Consider the following 19219-nt stretch of genomic DNA (forward strand, 5'->3'; position numbering starts at 1 on the left):
GGCCCCGTACTCACCCGTCGGAGCTGCCCCCGGTGCGCCCTGGCCGCGGGGAGCTTTATACCGGCAGCGTCCCGGTCCCGGGGCGCTCGATGGCACGTGCGGAGCAGTCAGCTAATTATAGCGCTGTGACAGCTCGCTGAGGAGCGGGGAGGAATGCGGGTAGCGCCAGACCTGCGGGACGGGGCGCGCTCGGTGCACGCAGCGCCTTTCCCTGGGAACCTCGCAAAGCGGGGGCTGAAACATGTTTTTATTACACCTGCACACATTCCCGTTCCTGCCTAAAGCGGGATTCTTTCCCGCACCTTCCGCTGCAGGGGCTCTGGCACACAGCCGGCCTCTGCCCATCTCACCTGTAGCATGCCTGCCACGCTGGAGCCAAACTTCCAGCCGACCTCAGGCTTTGCAAATCTGTACGACAGCCGTGGAACCTAAAGCACAAAACGTGTCTGTCTTTTGAAGAGCAGCGCAGGAACCTTCCCCCAGTGCCACCCTCAAAATAGCTGCACTCGTACTTCTGAAGCAAAGGCGTGAGATGTCAGATAAGGTAGGGCTTGCGACTCTTAGTAAGAAACCAGTTTTCACAGGCGAACACACCAAACAAACTCGGGCACATCATCCTTACTTCTGCGGCAGTGAGGATTAGATGCCATGTTCTCCATTTCATTATTTACATTACTCCACAAGAAAGTCCCGTTCCATGACTGCAGCTCACTATAGCAGTTTGGTTTGGAAATAATCCTGAAAAAACTCATCTCCTAAAACCGAGAAAAGAGACAACAGCTTGGCATAGAGAGATGAATGCAATGGAATCGCTCTGGTTAGTGCCACAGGCGGGGATCTCGCCAGCTCACCGAGCACTGCCTGTGTCATACCACTTGCATGTGCCCGCATCATGACCACAAGCCACGCCAGCCACCCTTAGCTTGGGGGGTTCTGCATTTATCCAGGTGTCTGGCTGAATCACTTTTAGACTTCCAAGACTAGAAACACCAATATTTGGCTTTTTGGTGGATCACTGGCCTATGTGTTGAAAATTTATTGATGCTGTGAACCATTCAACAGAGGCAAAGTTAATCAGGTTGACAAAATCTGTTTAAATTGGACAGCTCTAACGCTGTTCCCATGCCTTTTTTTAAATGTATATAATAAATTTTGTAAGAGTTGTTTTTCGCTGGATTTCAGGGAGCAAATGCCGATTTCAAGGTGACTAACTGGTATCAAAACTCCTACTATATTAATTGCTATATTAATTGCTAATGCTAATGTTGCATTAGATTTCAAGAATTAAGCAAATGCGAGTTTTAGATAGAGTTATACGAGCAACAGTTGTTTCACTGAAGTATTTTATTTAATATACACAGCTGCAGTTCATTTAGGCAACAGAAAGTTCACAATTACACTTACTCTGACACTTGATTTGACACATTTAGTTTGATATAAACCAGAGACTACAAAAGTGAAGTATAATAATCATTTAGAACACATTAAAAGTGAGAATATTATTACAACTAAATTACAAATGATATAAATATTTGATTCTCATGTAATCCCTACACATTCAACATTTCTGATCTTAGTACAGTTACGGCAGAAGAAGATGGCTTTTAAATTCAGCTTGTTCTTATTAGCATGGTAAGTGGCATTCAAAACTACTTGAAAATTTAGAGGTTATAAACTAAATTCTGATTTTCATTATGAATTCACTAAAGCAGAATTGCATTATCCTGTCACTGCTTTGGTGCAGCTCTGGCACTTGTGTAAAGGTGGTGGACTTTTGAGATTCTTAAGCCATCTGGCTGGTTACCCACCTTCTAGCTGATGTGTATAAAACTTCAGTTATAAGAGAACTGATTCCAGTTCCGTGTTAAAGGGAGACAGCTATCTCCTATTCAAATTCGTAGCTGTGCCTCTAGAGTTAGGAAGGACAGAATATATGAATGCTTTTTGGGAAAGGTTCCAGAAAGACCCAGAGGAGATCAAAAGCCTACCCACACCTACCTGCACTTTTCCCTCTTCCTCTCTCTTTTCCCCTCCCTTTCCCTCTCTATTTCTTTCTTCCTTCTTAACTGTTTCTGAATCAAATGGTTTTTAGTGGTATCTTACAGCAGCCAGATACTGTAATTCTTGTTTCGGATGAGAAATACATCAGTTCAGTTTCCTGCCTGTCTCTATGGGCTTTCGAGAGCTCCACGAGTGCTCCTGTTTTAAAGAGATACATTTGTTTAAGACGGGTATTATCAGGTTCTTACCCATTTTCTAAATATTTCAGTGTTTCATTAGACCTTTTTCATTCTTCTGTTTAAAAAAACACACCCTTTCAGTTTCAACAGAAGACTGACTTTTAAATGATCCAGAAACATTATAATCTCATGTGTAAATGCTGTTGCACTTTCTTCAAGAGCTTTTTATAAATAATATGAAAATTGCTCACTTAAATAACCATCTACTTCTGTGAAAAAGTGCATTTCTTATTTTCTGTGATCAATGTTAAGGTACAATTTTCTTCACATCATTTTATGAGACCAGACAAACCACAGCAGTTTCTTTTGACACATTGCACCCTCCGGGTAGTACATTCGCTGTGGAATGTGCCATTTACTCTGTTACCTCTATTTCCAGCTATTCCTATTGATTCTGAACCCAACGAGACACCTTACTGTACCATATAATTTCATTCATAGACTTGCAAAAAGCTGCCAAAATACAGATACTTTTGAGCAGATGAGTATGTTTAAGCTAAGTCAGATGGGTGAAAAAAACTTCACATTCCAGTATTGAAGACATACTTTACAGAGAAAAAAAAAAAGTATAGCATGGAGCACGGTGCCAAGTTCAGCAACATGAATGGTGGAAATAGACCAACAGCAGCGTTTGGAATTTCTGTTTTATTACACATAGAAGTATACTTTTTTATTTTTTTTAAATAAACTATAATCAGTTGGCATTTCACACAAGTCACATGACACATTTTCATCATTTTCGTATTTATCAGATGAGTACAAAGGAGCAAAATGTCAGCTTCAGTAAAGTCTATGGAATTACACAGGCCTTCCTTTTCAAATATCGTTATTTTGGGTTGCGTTTGCAGCAAAGGTTGGAATGTTTCTAATCAAAGTTTATTTCAATATGCCAGATTTTAACAACATGCTTCTCAAGTACCTGAATAATTAGAATTACTCTGTAATTACTTATTCTGTATTACTTGACCCAGGATTCCTGTGGGCTGGCTTTATGTGGCAAAGCATATATGAGTAGTTTAAGAGCCTAAGCTAACTATGAAACATTGTTTCAGTTTACAGAAATTCAAAGATTACAGATCACCATTATCTATTACCTCTATCACAGGAAAAGACATTACTGCAAGTTCCCTTATGCCTTCTTACTGTGCTGTGCGCTCCTACCTAAAGTTCCGGGTGCCATACCCTGAGCCACAGTTTTCAATTGCACATACATGGCCACAATTGCTTAGATTTCCTCTTAAATAGACACCTAACTTCCTACAAGGAAGGGAGGAAGACTGAAATGCTTTTCATTATAAAACACAGCTTTTGATTCTGTTTCATGATCGACAAATCCCATCATACACCCTTATTTAAAAATATATTTTCAAATGCTACATATGAACTGAGAATGGTATTAGTATATCTACTACCACCATATAAAGTAGTAACAGTTTAAAAAAAATAATAAAAGTTTTAAATTAATTGGTGAAGCTACCATAGCTTTTTGAATATAAATAAGTGCTCTCAAACACCTTCACGATGTTTAGATGTTTTAAAACAAAATAAAGTAAAAACTGCATACTGCAAGTCATTCCTGCCCAAATGGTGGCTGCATTTCCTCCATCGCTCTATTACACTGTAGTACAAAATGACTGCTTACACCCACGCAACTGTAATTTCAGGGCAGTGGCAACAAGTTCATTTTGTGAGTGCGATTACTTTACTGCATGTGTGTCACATGAATCAGAGACTGCATATACCCCAGTCAAAACACCTTCTAGATCTAGACACACAATGATTTGGAGACTCCGTAACGAACATTTTGTACTATAAGCCTTTAAAGGAAACAACTCCATCGGCTTCACTTACAAATTATCTGTGCAAAAGTACAGTATTGCATAAATAAACTTTACCCAAATGTTACAGAAAAAAGCTTTGGGATACATTAAGTATAAATACAGTGACAACTGAGCTGCAAATTTAATTTAGGTATATACAATAATACGCTCACCTGTTCTTTTCATAGATGTACATTTAACCTCCCTGAGTCCTTTTCCATACTTAGCAATATAATACATTTTCAGATGCTTGCTTGGTAACAGCGATGATAGCTTCGGCATTAAAGAGAAAGGTGGGAAGGAGTATGTCAAAGTGCACTCCATTTTATTTGTCATGGATTTTAAGCTTACTGTACTTTTGCTTCTAAGAGCCCACTGGTCATGACATGCCCGTGGCCACTTACGCAAGCACTGACATGCCTTAGTGAATCTGCTCCAAGATAGGCCATTAAAAGTTCAATGTGTCTGATTAATAATTGCATAAGATCTTCAGCCAAACTCTCAATAGTTGAGTATCTCACCTTTTCAAAATCAAAAATGTCTTTGAGGAAGAAAAGCACTTGATCCTAGTGGGGAAAAAAAGGAAAAATTTGTATTCACTTACAAGAAGAAAAAAAGGTATGCAATGCTAGCTATTCCTTTTACACATTTCCTAAAAACATCCATTTATGTATTCTTTTGGTGCTAAGATAGAAGTGCACTAAAATAGACTTTGTAAAACAGTTCTAGGCTTAACATTTTTAATATGAAAACATTTATTTTCATGGTTTCTTACTGCTAGTCTAAATCTTAGGAAGTGTATGTTTATAAATAAAACCCTCATTTCTGTTAACATGGAAGATTTTTTTTTTTTTTTAAATAAGGTAAGTGGTAATTAAAAAAAAGTTGCAAACCTTGAAGAAGCAGCATAGGTCATAATGGGAATTTCTGGGGCCTAAAAAGCCCCATGCCAAAACAGGGCTGATATGTTCACATATAGCATAGAAATGTGCAAAAAATCCATCAGGCACCTAGTGATGTAAAAAACGTAGACAAATATTACACAAGAAATTTAGTATAAATCTCTATTATATAAAATGAAATCTTTAGAAAAGCCTGAAACACCTACTACTGCAGGGCTGTGGTAACTTGAACTTCTTTAAGTCACAGCTCAACTGTACCAAACAAGTGTAATGATTTTTTTAGAAAAGGTTTTTACTTCAGCATTTAAATATTTTAAGATTAATAGGCATAAGTCCAGAAAGATCATGAACAATCTATTTTGACTCTCGTATGACAGATCAGATTACTTCATTCAGTTATTCCTGTTTGAGTCCCTATACACTACGTATAGCTGAAACTTGCAAAAAAGTAAGCAAACTGCACAGTTTTGAATGGAAAAAACCGCTGGCCATAAGTCAGAGAAATTAGTCGCCACTTTTAACTGGACGTCACTAGGTTGAAAATCTTTCAGCTAACACATTTTGCTAAAAAACCTGGTATTATGGCCCTATGAGCTACACTTCTGCAGTTGGCAGCCTCTTGTCTAACTAACATGTCTACAGGATTAAGAGTCTCTTTGTAACTTATTTGCCACAGTTACAGAACTTCTAATTCTTAGGAACCCATCAGTAACTTTGGTCCACATAATTTGGAAGGCAACTTACCTTCATTTGCTGTCTTTTCTGCTTCAGTACTGACCAACAGCTTGAAGCAACAGCCTACATGTAAAAAAAAAAAAAGCCCCAAATCCTGTGTAACTTCACTGTAGGAGAAATTATATTTCATCTCAAAAGAAGTGATCTGAAAAATACTGTATTTCTATGTTTTGGGGATTTGTATTTTTTCAGTTTCAATCTTGTGATAACACTCTATGTAAAACTATAAAATCTGATACAAGTAACTAATTTTATACATAGTTCATATTTGTTGTTTTCAGATCTTTGTAACATTTTCTTCAGTTTGATTCAAATGTCATTTCGCATCCTTGACTGATTTTACAGTTTCAACAGTTAGCAACGTTCCCTGGGTTTAACTGAGGACCAGGTCTCTTGTATACCAAAGTGTGTGCTCAGACATAAGTAACTATTTTGGGTATTAAATAGCATGTGAACACATTGAGATGTCCTTTTTCATTTTAGCAAAAACATTCTTGCAATAGCTTTAGATTCAGCTAAGGAGTTTTGTCCAAATATGGACCCGTGAAATACAATATACTGATATCAGTATTAGGCTTTTTCTTTTCATAGCTTGTAAGTATCCTCATCTGACCCCTCCTTCAGTACTGCAAGATAATTTACTGCTTGCAAAACACAGTGTTATCACATAACTACAAAAATAAATATATGCATGTTACCTTTTTTTCCTGTAGAAGGAATATTTAAATTGTGGCAAAAATAAAAGGAAAACTGGCAGTTTATAGATATAAATGGATGAAGTGACAGTAGGACCTCTACCAGCTGACCCTGGCAGTAGCCGCTATGTCTATAACAGAGATGAGATCTCATTTGACAAATAAAGAGACACATACAAAAAAGCATGAAATATTATCAGTATCTGAATGCCTGTATTGTATTAATTTACTTGTGTTTGCTTGCAACTTTGTGCCTTATTGCTAAACCTCTGGTGTACGAGCAAAACCCTGTATCTAGTATGTACGATGTGGCTAACAGAATCTTCCCTTCTAGAATTCTACTTCCTCAAAAAACCCTTCATTTTTCCAGTACAAGTTACAGTATTTTCTCCAATACATTCAATCATTCTATATATTTTGGGCCCAGACTTGTAGCTTTTAAACTGTTATTATGAAAAACCTGATAATAAAACATGCTTATTTTTTCTTAGGAATATTTCAGGTACATATTCAGTTACATTGGAAGCTGAATTGGATACTACAGTGAAGGATGGTATAGTTTCTTTGCTTCAAAATTAATGCTATTATCAAGACAATATACACAGTCTTTATACTGCACTTGTTGGGATTTATTCTGATTTTTAAATTGTGCTTTAAGTACATAAAGCATAGATTGCTGGAAGAACAGTTTTGACATATACAGAAATTTTATATCAGAATGCTCACACCAATGCTGTATTGATCATACCATCTACTTATTGTAACATAGTACAGAATAATGTTTATCCAATATATACATAAATACTTACAGTTTCTTTAAAAGAGGAATTTAGCCAGCGGTTATTTACTACATTCTGTATGGATATTGGTGGGTTTTCTAAATCTTCAAATGAATCCACTAATATGAAGTCCAGAACGACATCATAAAAATTCAGGTGTTTCACCTATATTAAATCAGAACATGATCTAAGTAACCTAGTTGCTCTTTCAGCAGTGGAATTCAACACACACCATATTCTAACTCTGTATTAACATGTGGATTTATAAATGGTTTTAACTATTATTAAAGATACTTTGTCAGTAAAGGAGAAGTTAAAAAAATATGATGCACTTTCTGGTACTAAACCGCAGTGGTGGATGCCATTTCCCTAAATCAGCAATGTAAACAAAAAAAAGTTGCCTTTCCCACAATTCGGAACTGTAAAAATTTATTTTTAGATGCTATAGTTTGCATAAAAGCACTTTTCAGAAATTCAGACTCACTCCTCTAGCAGCAAGTTCCATTTCAGTATTATCCCAGTGATCTGTTTGTTCCAAAAAATATATCATTTCATCAAAGACATCTTCAAATTTCTTTGGATTCTGTAAAGTAAAAGCAATGAGTATCAAGCAAACTTAATAAAAGAGATGATTTATTTACATTGGAAAGCGAATTCTGGTAGAAGTTACATTAAAAATAAAACATTAGTTAAAAAAGGCTTTTACCTTTCGTGCTCTCGCAATTATAGCAGACAAAATTTTTCTTCCACTTTCAGCAAGAAATATTCTGTTTGCTGTTTCTGAAAGAACTATCTAGAAAAGGTTTCAGAAAATAGACATAGTCATTTACAGGTTATATTAAGTGACCCTAAACATTTCTATCAAATTTAGTATAATTATAACCACTGCTACAGTAGGCAAGTTCCTACTAAGCCTTTGGTGTAAAGGTTCCAAAGCTAATCACAGAATTGGGACTCCTCTGCAAACACATCCCATTTTAAAAATATAGACATGTAAAAGCAACAAGAACATATTTAATTACAGAGTATGTTACAAATACACTTGCACAGGTAGTACATTGAAAGTTTCAAAGCCAGGTACTTTAGGCTTAACAAGACAGACAGACAAATCACTACTATGTACCTGAAAAGCTTGTCGAATACAATGAAGCTTAGCAAGGAAGTCACTGTCTCCTAGACATTCAAACATTTCAGTCCTATATAAAATAGAAAAGTTTTCAAAGACCATTAAAAAAGAAGCACAAGAAAATTCACTAAGTCTAATTCCTAGAAAAAATACTTAGTACAAGTAACTTCTAAAAGATTAGTTCTATATAGAACATTTAACTTTAATTCTTGCTTTTCTTGGAAATAATTAAGTAGACATAAATCAATACCTTAACACTCGTGAATAAATTTTGCCTTCCTCTGCTAAGTGCATAGCTTCTTCATACAGTGGGCAATGGCAAAGGGAACCTAGGCCATACGTATTACGAATCTCTCTGTGCTCTGTAAGCTGAAAAAAAAGATTTTTTTGAAGTTCAATAAAGAGCTTGCTAACATAATTTTTGTAAAGATAAAACAAATTAGATGTTTTCCTGACATTTTACTGAAAGATGTATCCTTTCCTGCATCTGCTTAAAAAAAAAAGGGGCACCACTCAACTCATAAACAGAAGAGAAACACCACATTATTAGCAAGACTGTTACTGTGTAACTTTTAAAATCAGAAAGCTACAGTTTCAGGTTTCAAGTTTCAGAAGTTTAATTAATAAAATGGCGGCATCTTGGTTTTAATTTGCCTAGTTAATTCTAATGGGTCTCAAAGCTGTTTAAAAAAAGTCATTGTCAGGACACAAAGTACAGAATGCTTGCATCAAGCAAATCTTTAGGAAGCTGGAAATAGCAGCGTCCTCCCACCCTTGTTTTTGTTTTGATGGTAAATGTGTCTGCTAGTCACCAAAGCAAATCGTATGAAGCATGACCATCCAGCATTTTACTACAGGCTCCCCCAAAAGGTTTTAATTATCAGCACTTTTAATTCTGTGGTTATCATATAAATTAATGTGAACTCAGGGACAGTTTTAGAGCAAGAAAAGCCCAAAACAGATTAAGAAATCAAAGCACATAAATAATACGGAGAACTTCTGTTTACAGGGTATCACATGCAATCCACAAGACAATAGCTAGCTACAATTTCTACTACAAACAATACATAATATTATTAATGATCCAATAAAATTAAAAAAATAAAAATCAGAGGCTTACACATCTTTCAGTGTAGCTAATAACCAGAAAATTAATTATTTTTTAATTTTTTTTCTTTTTTTTTAATATCCTGCATGGGGGAAACAAACATGTGCTTCTAGGCTATAAAAACGGAGCCTAGAAACATCTTTAAAAATAATTCTCACAGTAATCGAACTATATAAAAATAGTTACCCTGGATTTTAGAAAGATTTTTAAAAAAAACCAGATTAAAATATAACTTTTATTTTAAACTTTCATTAATATTTTCAAACAAATATATGCTGAAAAGTTTTCCCCCTGACTGAGGAGATACAGGTAAGTGCATAAGGATAGTCCGTGTGCTTCCAGTGGGTCTTCTCCACAGATTGTAGTTGAGCCAACCACAGCAACAAGTTTGGCCAAGTAGCCTTGCCTGATGAAGGTAAGAATATAAGCACGTGCTGATATATGTTTACATGGACCAAAACAGGTAAGTACACGAGTAAGTTATAGAGACGTCAGTACAGAGCTGGTGTTCTGACAAGCATTGCATGTTGTTAGATGATATGGATTTGTAGGAACTTACACTGACGTTTTCAATCACTCAAACCACTATTCTTTTACTGTAAGCAATACATACAATACCTTTCGTAAAATTATCATGTTGAATTTTAGATTTCATTGTTTGGGTAAATATATATACACACACACATATATATATACACTGCTATAGTTAGAACAGGTATAAACACGAAAAAGTGAAAAATCTTTACTCCAGAATTCGTTTTTCTACATTAGGGTTAAGAAAATAGTAACTGGGGAAAAAACAAACATATTTTCTGAAATAAAGACCAAAACAGAACGCAAGTAATATACTAATTTTTTTCTGTCTCGATTAAGCTATTACTGAAGCCATAAAAAATTCTATATACTTCATTTAATTTGCAAAGCATGAGAAGAAATAGGTTGTGAACATACGTGCACTTTATAAACAGCTGTCCTTCTCTTAGAGGTTACAACTTCTGTGGTAAAAGGGATTATATTAGTTTTCTCTCATGAACTTCAGGCAAATCATCTTCTTCAGATATTTAGGCAAACTGCCTGACAGTGACTGAAGTGTCACTTGTGTGATTTTCAGTTAGACACAGGTAATCTCCACCCGCTGCCAGCAAGCCTGAGTTGGTAACATTTTTCGCACGTGAAGATGCTTCATCATAGCCTTTGTGATTACAGATCAGCACAGAATCTGATACCCGGGAGTGGGGCTAGCCCCTTGATTATATTCAGCTGCTTTTTTTGTTTTCTTTTACACTTCCTCTTATGCTCAGATGAAATAAAATAGCTGTGTTACTGTTGTAATGCATATTATTGAGCTCAAACAAAGAGAGAGGTTAAGTAACTGGCTACTAAACAGAAGGAAAAGGTATAACTATTCTTCTACTGAGAAGATGGTTTTGATTACAGGTTGAAGTTTGTTCCAACCAGTAACATTTGGAAAGTGGGTGCAAATTCCTCTATCGCTGACTTCTCTTACTCTTAGCATGCATAAAGAGAAGAGGAGGAAAAACAAACCGAAAACCAGAAACCAAAATGACCTCTAAGTTTAACTAGAAAAGGTGATTTCCAGACAAGCTCTGAAGCTGCACTGTAATGGTCCTGAAGTCATCATGGATTTTCTTTTGATGCTTTCTAGTATTTAAAAATAAATCTATATACAAATATTTTATATGTAAATATAAACACACATATATATATATGTAACATATAGTATTACATTTTAAATGGTCTTGCAAACATTCAGTAATGGCCATTCTTTTTGAGATGAAATAAGGTGAAAGCTTGCCTATATAAACATCCTGGTTTAAAGTAAAATTAGTTGAAGATGCTCTGAACATGCATCCACGTTTCTAACATCGCACAGTCCAGCTATTAGAAGAATAGGCAAATCATTACAATGTTTAACAACACGCAGAGCATACAACATTTTCTAGATAAAAACTTCTCAAGCTGACATCAAAAGGTAAATTAACTCTTTGTTGTAAAGTCTCCAAGGACTTGTTACCTTTGAGGAAAAAGATGGAGAGAAAGGTTAGTTTTGTATGAGATGGCTCACTATAGCTACTTTATATGAATTGGTGTATACATTCATGATATGTACTCAGGTACCTGCTTTTTACCCTATCCACTGTGTAACTTTCCTCAACAGTGGTTCAGTATTTACCAGAAGTTTGCAGAAAGCCCCAGCATCCCGCATCTTGCCATTACAGGTAAGTTGGACTCTCGGAAGCCTCTTGAGTCCCTTCTTGCCATTCCACAGCAAACACTTCTTTGTACAGCCACTGCCATTTTGAAACTCTTTAAGACACCACTAAGGATGAAAAAGTGCTCCATGCACAGCTAACGAAAGTGCTGGTAGCTGCAAGTAACACAGAGCCTTGTGATGATGGACCTGACATGTCAGCCTCTAGGTGTCTGCTATTTCATCAGTATCATGTGGGGTTACATGAGGAAGAATATGAAAATGCACACAAAGAGCTGAAAAGATGAATCACCCTATAGCAGCAACCCAATCTTGTAATGCTCTACTTCTACCTGTTCAAGGCTCAAGAAAGAGATAGTAGTTGTTGCACATTTATGATGATGTGCAGTGAATACCAAACTTCGTTTTGTTGAAATAAGCATGTGCCTTCAACACTCCAAAGCTTGTAGTGGTAACTTGTGCCTCTCCACACAGTGCTGCGAAGCAGCCTCTGAAGATTACAACATGGATTGGTTTTGTTCAGATGATCGTCAGCTTCCTCTGGGCAGTTCAGCTTTAAGGCAGCACCTGCTAGTAGAGATGCTGAAACCATTGTTGTAGAGCATCAAACCTCTGCAACTTGCAATAGTTTTTAAGCCTGGGATTCCCTGACTGCTTTGGCCTAATAGAACAGTCAGTATTCTTATTTGACACCCGCAAGCTGTTTCTTAATAAACAGAAAAAATTCTCAGCTGTGCATCAAGACCTTGTTGACTACCAAAATAACCACCTACACGAATGTAACAAAAATAAACCATGCTAGACAGTTTAGGAATTCTTCCTTGCTCCCCCTAATAAAAAGGTCCATTTACTGGCACAGTCAGCATTCCTTACATCCCGAGAAACTAAGCTTATCCTATATTAAAAAGGCTGATGATCTCTTTCTCTGGATATCTGTATCTTTTAAACATTTTCTTATTTTATTTTTAAACATAAGTAGTTGCAGGATGAGTGTGAAACATGTTTTGGGAGTTGGAAGATGTGATGGTGATTACTAAGTAAAACGTTTGAGATGGTACTTTATTAAAATGGTGCATTCTTCCTAATATCTAGAAGAAAACAGGAAGGAGTTAATGTAATTTCAGGAACTCCTCCTATACTTACTTAAAGAAAATATGTCGCGTATTATAATTTATACGAGGAAAGCACACATTCAGAACATGATTTTATCTGAATTACTGCTGCAACTTTCTTAATTTTAAGTATAATGAAGAATGTGAATTCACTCTATTGTGTGCATCAGTGGTATTACTACTCCTTGCTGGGCAGAATGATCCTGGGCTACGTGCTGTGTCTGGTACATAGGCTTTTGCCTACGTAACACCTGCATGGAGGCATTATGGTACAAAAATTAGTTCAGTGCTAATATATGGGATTTGTTACAAATGTTACATGTATTTCCTAAGAATTAGAAACTGTATAGTATAAGCAGTCAGCATATAGGAACACACTAGCTATTTAAGTCCCTGACCTAGAAATGAAAACATTTAATATACTATGAAAATACCATACATAGCTAAGGTTTCTGCTAGAGGACAAGGATCAACTCCAGATATATTTTTTTAGTATTATTTTTAAAGCCTTTAGAGCCCTATTTAATGACTTGTTGGTCTAAGTTTTCTTATTCATAACCATACAGCAAGCAACCACAGTTGTCCTTGAAGGGGATCAAAAGGAATCTGGTTCCTGTTCTCTTGATTGCCACATGGAAAACTTAGAATATTTTTATATTCTAATATTCTAATATATTAGATTCTATATTCTATTATATTCTAATATAATAATTCTATTATATTCTAATATAATAATATATTCTAATATTCACAATAGAATATTTTTAACTGGGGCTATATCTATTGGGATGCAGAAGACAAATAACAAAAAAAAACCAAACCCCAACACAAATGTAGCGTGAAGTTTGAGGAATTTGTTAGAAGGGACATAGGAATGGGAAGTGTTTCTCTAAGTGAAACAGAACTGTTCTGTTGCCTACAACAGCAGCAACATTTATTGGGAGGTAGAAAGCTTCTGATGATGATATAAATAGACAAGCTTTATTAGTGGATATCACACTTCACTGGCCAGCATGAAATCTTTTCAGCTTGCCCAACATAGTAGGTAGCGGTTAGTGGCACTTTAGGTACAGGTTCTTAGAAGAAACAGTATTACTGTTAGCAGAATGAAAGACTTCAGGGATTAATTTTCCCTTCTCTCTCTCTCCACATGTTTTAAAACTATAATTATGAGGCGCCTCTGTACCTCATTGAAGTTTTAGAATAGGAAGCTACTTATGATTTGCTACCCCGGGCATGCTAGACTACAGGACTGCTGTACATTTGTTTTTGAGGTAAGACAATAATCCATGTCAAATTGGACAGGTGATATGAGCAGTTCAGTCACTCTTCATTCAGTTTCAGTCATTTTGAAGGTTTTGGTGCAAATAATTACAGGCATATGGAAACTGGCGTTCTTTCCCTCTTATCAAAGCCTGCTCCTTCCCGCACTGTTTTGTTTTACTACATTTGAACTGAGAAAACGACAACTTTAGTAAAGGAACTACCGCTAAAAAAAAAAAAAAAAAAAAAAAAAAAAAAGAGCAGCTAAGTGTTTATTCCTGAGTCTGAAAAATCTCGCAAGCTTTGGATTCAGTTAACATTTTAATAAAGAAAGCAGAGTTTATTTGATAATAGAACTACAGATTCAGTTCTAGCCAAGATATGAAAATAAGACATGATAAATGCACGTGCACTGACAAGGGAGAGGCAGCAATAAAGCTCACTGTCAAGGAAAGCAGGAAAGTGCTTCTACTGGAAAGAAGAAAAACAAGCCAGGAAAGAGAGGGTGGAGACCTTTATCTGGCACATTCACTGCTGCATTCTTGCCAAAGGTGGTAGCTATTTTGATCACACAGTAGGTAAGACAGCAAGAATATGAAAAGGATACTAACCCTCATAAACACAAGCTGATGGCAGATGGTCTCAAATGGCTAATACCATTATTTAGCACATTATATAGTATCAACAACTTAATTAGGGCAAACGGTTGTGTTTACCGCCCTTTCTGCAGCGCTTCTGAGAGCCTATGTGTGTTTAAGAACAGAAGTCTGTCTGGGCTTGGGGATAGCAACTGCCTGCCTAAATCATCTCTGTAGGATTCAGATACCTGTGTGTTGTAGGTGTCCAGACTGGCACAATTCTGTATGAGAAGTCATCAAATGCATGATCCTCAGCATCCTCTTGATTATCAGCCATAGCCAAGATGAAGTTTTGGCACACCCTACTGCTATCCTGTAGAGCTCATCAAAAGGGCATGTGACTTAAACTCTGCCAGCCGTCCCAGTTTTGCACAGTTCTTTTCTAGAAAGCCATCTTCCTATGTTTTGTCCTAATATAACACAGCACAACATTCCCGTTGCCTCCCCAAGCAGTATCCCTATCAATTCTCATCGAAACATCTATCTATGTTTTAGGATTCCGTGTATCTTTGCTGTTATGCCTCCTGAGGCCCGTGAGCTAAATTTGACTTGACTGTATTTCAGCACTGAAACATGAAAACAGCTTCTAGTCTCTAAAACCAGTCACACAAAATACTTAGTTCTGCTCCTTGGGACAGGATGCAATGTAGAAGGAAGATGAATAACTGTCAATGTACAGCTTGTAGCATGACATGATCACAAAAAATACTGCTACTTGGAAGGTGAAATTACTAATGACTCCAGTAGGGCAAAAATCACACAGCAGTATACATACGTATATGAAATCCAGATTCAAAAACTTTACTAAACATTTCTATCAGCATACAGAGTTAAAAATTGTAACTGCGATCATGGAGCACAGGATGAAAGAACAACTGCCTATTTGCCCATTAGCTGAGACAAATCCAAAGCTGGAAAAGCCTCAGTCAGACCTGTGAGCCTAAAGCATTCCACTTTTTCACCAGTGCAAGAATAAAAAAATGGAAGAAGTAGATAAGGAAGAAACAGCTACCTGACATCACCATGTCTAGAATAAAAAAGTCTGGTATGTTGATTCTAATCCAGTTACATCAAAGTGATTACCATTCTCTACTAATAGCTGAGATATACTAGGAAGTAGTTATTACTCCTCATTGCCATAGTTATTTGCAGGACTAATTCAAAGCATTTCTCCCCCCAGAGGACTGACAAAACTTTACATCAAGGTAGCACTATATTCATAAAAGAAGACCAATTTACAGCTTTATTATACCTGCACCACACAATGATGCCCCAGTAACTATTACTAGAGAGGCTAACCAGCCTTGTAGTTTAAGATTAGTAGTTCATATTTTGATAGTGTTCTGGTTTGAACACAAAACCTCAAGTTGGTTTTGGCTTTGTTAGTTTTCAGTACTCCTATCAGCTGAGATTTTTTATAGATTCTTCAATAAAATCTGAGAAAGGAGATCAGAGAGCTTTTTCTATTGGCAAAGGCTAGAACAGCTGGAAAGGAAGAGAAAATCTTCATAACTTTGTTCTGGAAGAAGGAGTTGACAGAAGTGGCTTTGAGGTATCAAAATGTGGAGAATATTTTCAGAATATGTAAAGACAATTCTGTTGCCAATTTTGACTCAAAGATTTCTTTAGCAAATACTGAGACAATTTAGTTTCAGGATAAGATGCCAATTCCACTGAGGTGATGCATCCCATTTTTCTTTTTTTGGTGTTCTATGTTTTGGTTGGTTTTTTGGTTGTTTTTATTTTTGTTTGTTTGTGGTTTTTTTTTAAGCCAAGCAACACAAATGAGGATAATGGCTTGTTCCCATTTTCACATACCTGCAACAAACACTAGGAAAGTTCAGGGCAGAGCAGGGTGGGGTGAGGAGAGCTACAAAAGTGTACCGACTATAATGGTTTACTGCTCCTCTCAAGGGCTTGTAAAGAGATGACACAAGCTTGAATTGTGATCTTGTCCAAATTACAGGGAAGAGTAACCAGTCTCTGAAGTCATAATCTTTGTTAGGAATGAATGTTAGGCATACCCATCGCAACTTAATTTGAATTACTGGTTGTAGGAAAACAAACCATACAACAGACAGTCAAAACAATAATTGCAAAAAATGTGTATGCAATTCTCTCTCTTTTTACAACTGTCTGAGTTTAGTATCTTAGTTATAGTACATATACGAAAGCAGTATCTAACACAGAATGTATCTATTGAGACCAATTGCTTTTCCTGTAATTTGGAGAAGAGTGCTATTCAAGATCACTTTAGCTCCTGAGAGAATATAAAAGGAGATATTCCTCATTCAAATAAGTGTTTCTCTGTATAAAAATTCTTCCAAATACTTCAAGGGAGCTGTAGCAGATTTCAGCTAACAGCCAGTGTCCTGTTATCCAAAGATTATTTCTTTATGGTGGTCTTTGAGGTATTTTCTTTGTGGTCTTATCCAAGATTAGGGAAAGTTAGATGAGGTATATTGTATCGTGCATGGAACATACTAAAATAGATAGCTGTCAATTTCTAATAATTTCCTCTCCAAAAAAGACAAAGCCTTCTTCATATTATGGTAAGGGAATAGGGGGAAAAAAAAAAAAAAAAAAAAAAAAAAAAGAGAAAAATGCAGCTCATAGTGAAAGGAACTACTATAGCCTCAACTGATTGTGCTTATTCACATACAAAAATCTGGTATATTTTTTAAAACCAACTTCTTTTCAGAAGGAGCTGGGGAAACATTCTTCCAGTGCACCAAAGAAAAAGCAAATTGATCTCAACTTCATTACTACTTGAACTGCTAGGAAGCTGGTTACAAGTAAGCAAGGAAAGATTCTTGTTTTTCCCTATAAGAAAAACATATTTTGCTTACAATAACGAGCAACAAATTGAGATCCTTCTGCTCACTGTTCAAATAGATCAATGAATCTTTAAAGAAGCAATCTTTCAGAGTCTTACCTCAGCTGTGGAAACAAAGGAGTCTGTTGATGCAATGCTTAATGTATCTCGAAGGCAGAAATCATCCGTATTATCCTTCACAGTAATGTCTGTATTTTTATCTTTCAAATTAAAAAAAGAAACAACAAACAAACACCTGATTATTAGACTATCAAGAAAATTCCATTTAAGCCTTGAAAGTGTGTTTCATATATACTTTAATGTAGTATAGTACTTCATTTGGAAGGCACAACATTGTAGTACTATGACAGTAAATTCTTGTATGACCCTCTGACATATATAAAGGTGACTGTATTTTTCTGTCTGTAAAGTGGACTTACAAATATCATCTGCAATGAACAGAGAGAAGAAAAAATATTTCCCCAGAGGTTTTGCCTTTCCTTTAACAGGCTTCTGAAGATCTCACTATCTAAAGATAGTACTTTGCTATATTGATCTAAACCCTCTGTTGAGTTTTTAACTTGGCTGTATTATATAACAAATGCTCAATGTTTTAGTAACCGAGAAATACTGTTTTAAATAAAAGTCCATTAATAAAAACCAGGTTTCAGCTTGCCTTGAACTCATTTCATTTTCTCATGTCTTTTTTCACTCGCTGGTTCTTCAAGAGAGCAAGTGAAGTTTTTAATCTTCACTGTATCCTCTTTCCTCAAAAAGCTTTTCCACTGAAATAACACATCCAGAAGCATTTACTATAATCCTACAGCTCTTAAAGCCTTTATAATAACTGATACTTCTGGCTTAAAACAATCTGCAATACAGTTTCTCTCAGTTTTCCTTTTTTTTTATTCTTGGATTTCAACTGTTGCACATATTACTAGCATACATGGTTTCATTTTCACCATACAGGAACACTTTCACAGAAGGATTATATTCATAAGTCAGACTTTGGCTTGATGTACCCCATACTACACTCTTGGTAGAGCATAGGCATTTATTTTGGGTTGCTCTACCTTCAGACATTACACATGTGTTGCTAAAAGTCTGTTTTATTTCCAACAGTCAGCAGCAACCAGCTACCCAATGTCATCCAGATCTGTTGCTACAGCAATACTTCATAAAAACCAGTATTACATAGCAAAGTGGCCAAATGCCAATATACTGGAATGGTTTACTCATCAATTGAAATGCTACACATACACATAACTATTATTTCGATGGTTGTTATGGTTTTATTAGTTACAGACTTGGAATGATAGCTCAAAAATTGCACATAACAATAAATATCTGTCTTTGAGACTATTCACTGAGGGGAAAAAATATTAAAAGTCTGGACAAAGATTTTACTAGATTGAGTTAGGCAGATTCCTACTTGTAATCACAACTTCACCAATATGCATATGAAAGTATTGGATTTTTTTCAGATGATTCTTAATAATTTGTTCTTTCTTTTGACCTCTTAAAACCAAGACGGAAAGTACAGTAGCATCCAGGTTGGTTGAGAAACAATCACATACTGGAATCTAAAGAGCTGGAACAAAAAATCAAGCTGGTTTGTGAAGCATTTGCTTGTGAAGCATTTGCTTGAGGTCTGGTAAGAGCATATGTGTAACATGACGTCTCCTTCTTATTTCTAGCTCATAATTTGCATTAATCCCCTTCTAATACTACATTAAATGCTTTTCTAATATCA

General features: G+C 36.0%; 1 protein-coding gene across 2 annotated transcripts in view; it reads right to left on the minus strand.

Annotated features, from left to right (window-relative positions):
- Positions 1–1326: 1326 nt before the first annotated feature.
- The window catches only part of MIGA1 (mitoguardin 1), a 40837-nt gene continuing 22944 nt past the window's right edge, over positions 1327–19219 (minus strand). The window contains exons 8-17 of one of the 2 annotated variants that reach the window (XM_055815405.1): positions 17587–17687; positions 8548–8666; positions 8295–8367; positions 7878–7964; positions 7656–7754; positions 7202–7336; positions 5707–5760; positions 4954–5070; positions 4465–4626; positions 1327–3497 (exon numbers count right to left, since the gene is read on the minus strand). In XM_055815405.1, the coding sequence (XP_055671380.1) occupies positions 3438–3497; positions 4465–4626; positions 4954–5070; positions 5707–5760; positions 7202–7336; positions 7656–7754; positions 7878–7964; positions 8295–8367; positions 8548–8666; positions 17587–17687 (1007 nt within the window). In that variant the 3' untranslated portion in view covers positions 1327–3437. Of the gene's footprint in view, positions 4627–4953; positions 5071–5706; positions 5761–7201; positions 7337–7655; positions 7755–7877; positions 7965–8294; positions 8368–8547; positions 8667–17586; positions 17688–19219 lie in introns of both variants that reach the window. The other variant, XM_005238440.4, reaches the window with a different exon arrangement.

This window comes from Falco peregrinus, chromosome 10, assembly GCF_023634155.1.
Source record: "Falco peregrinus isolate bFalPer1 chromosome 10, bFalPer1.pri, whole genome shotgun sequence".
NCBI classification, from domain to species: Eukaryota; Metazoa; Chordata; class Aves; order Falconiformes; family Falconidae; genus Falco; species Falco peregrinus.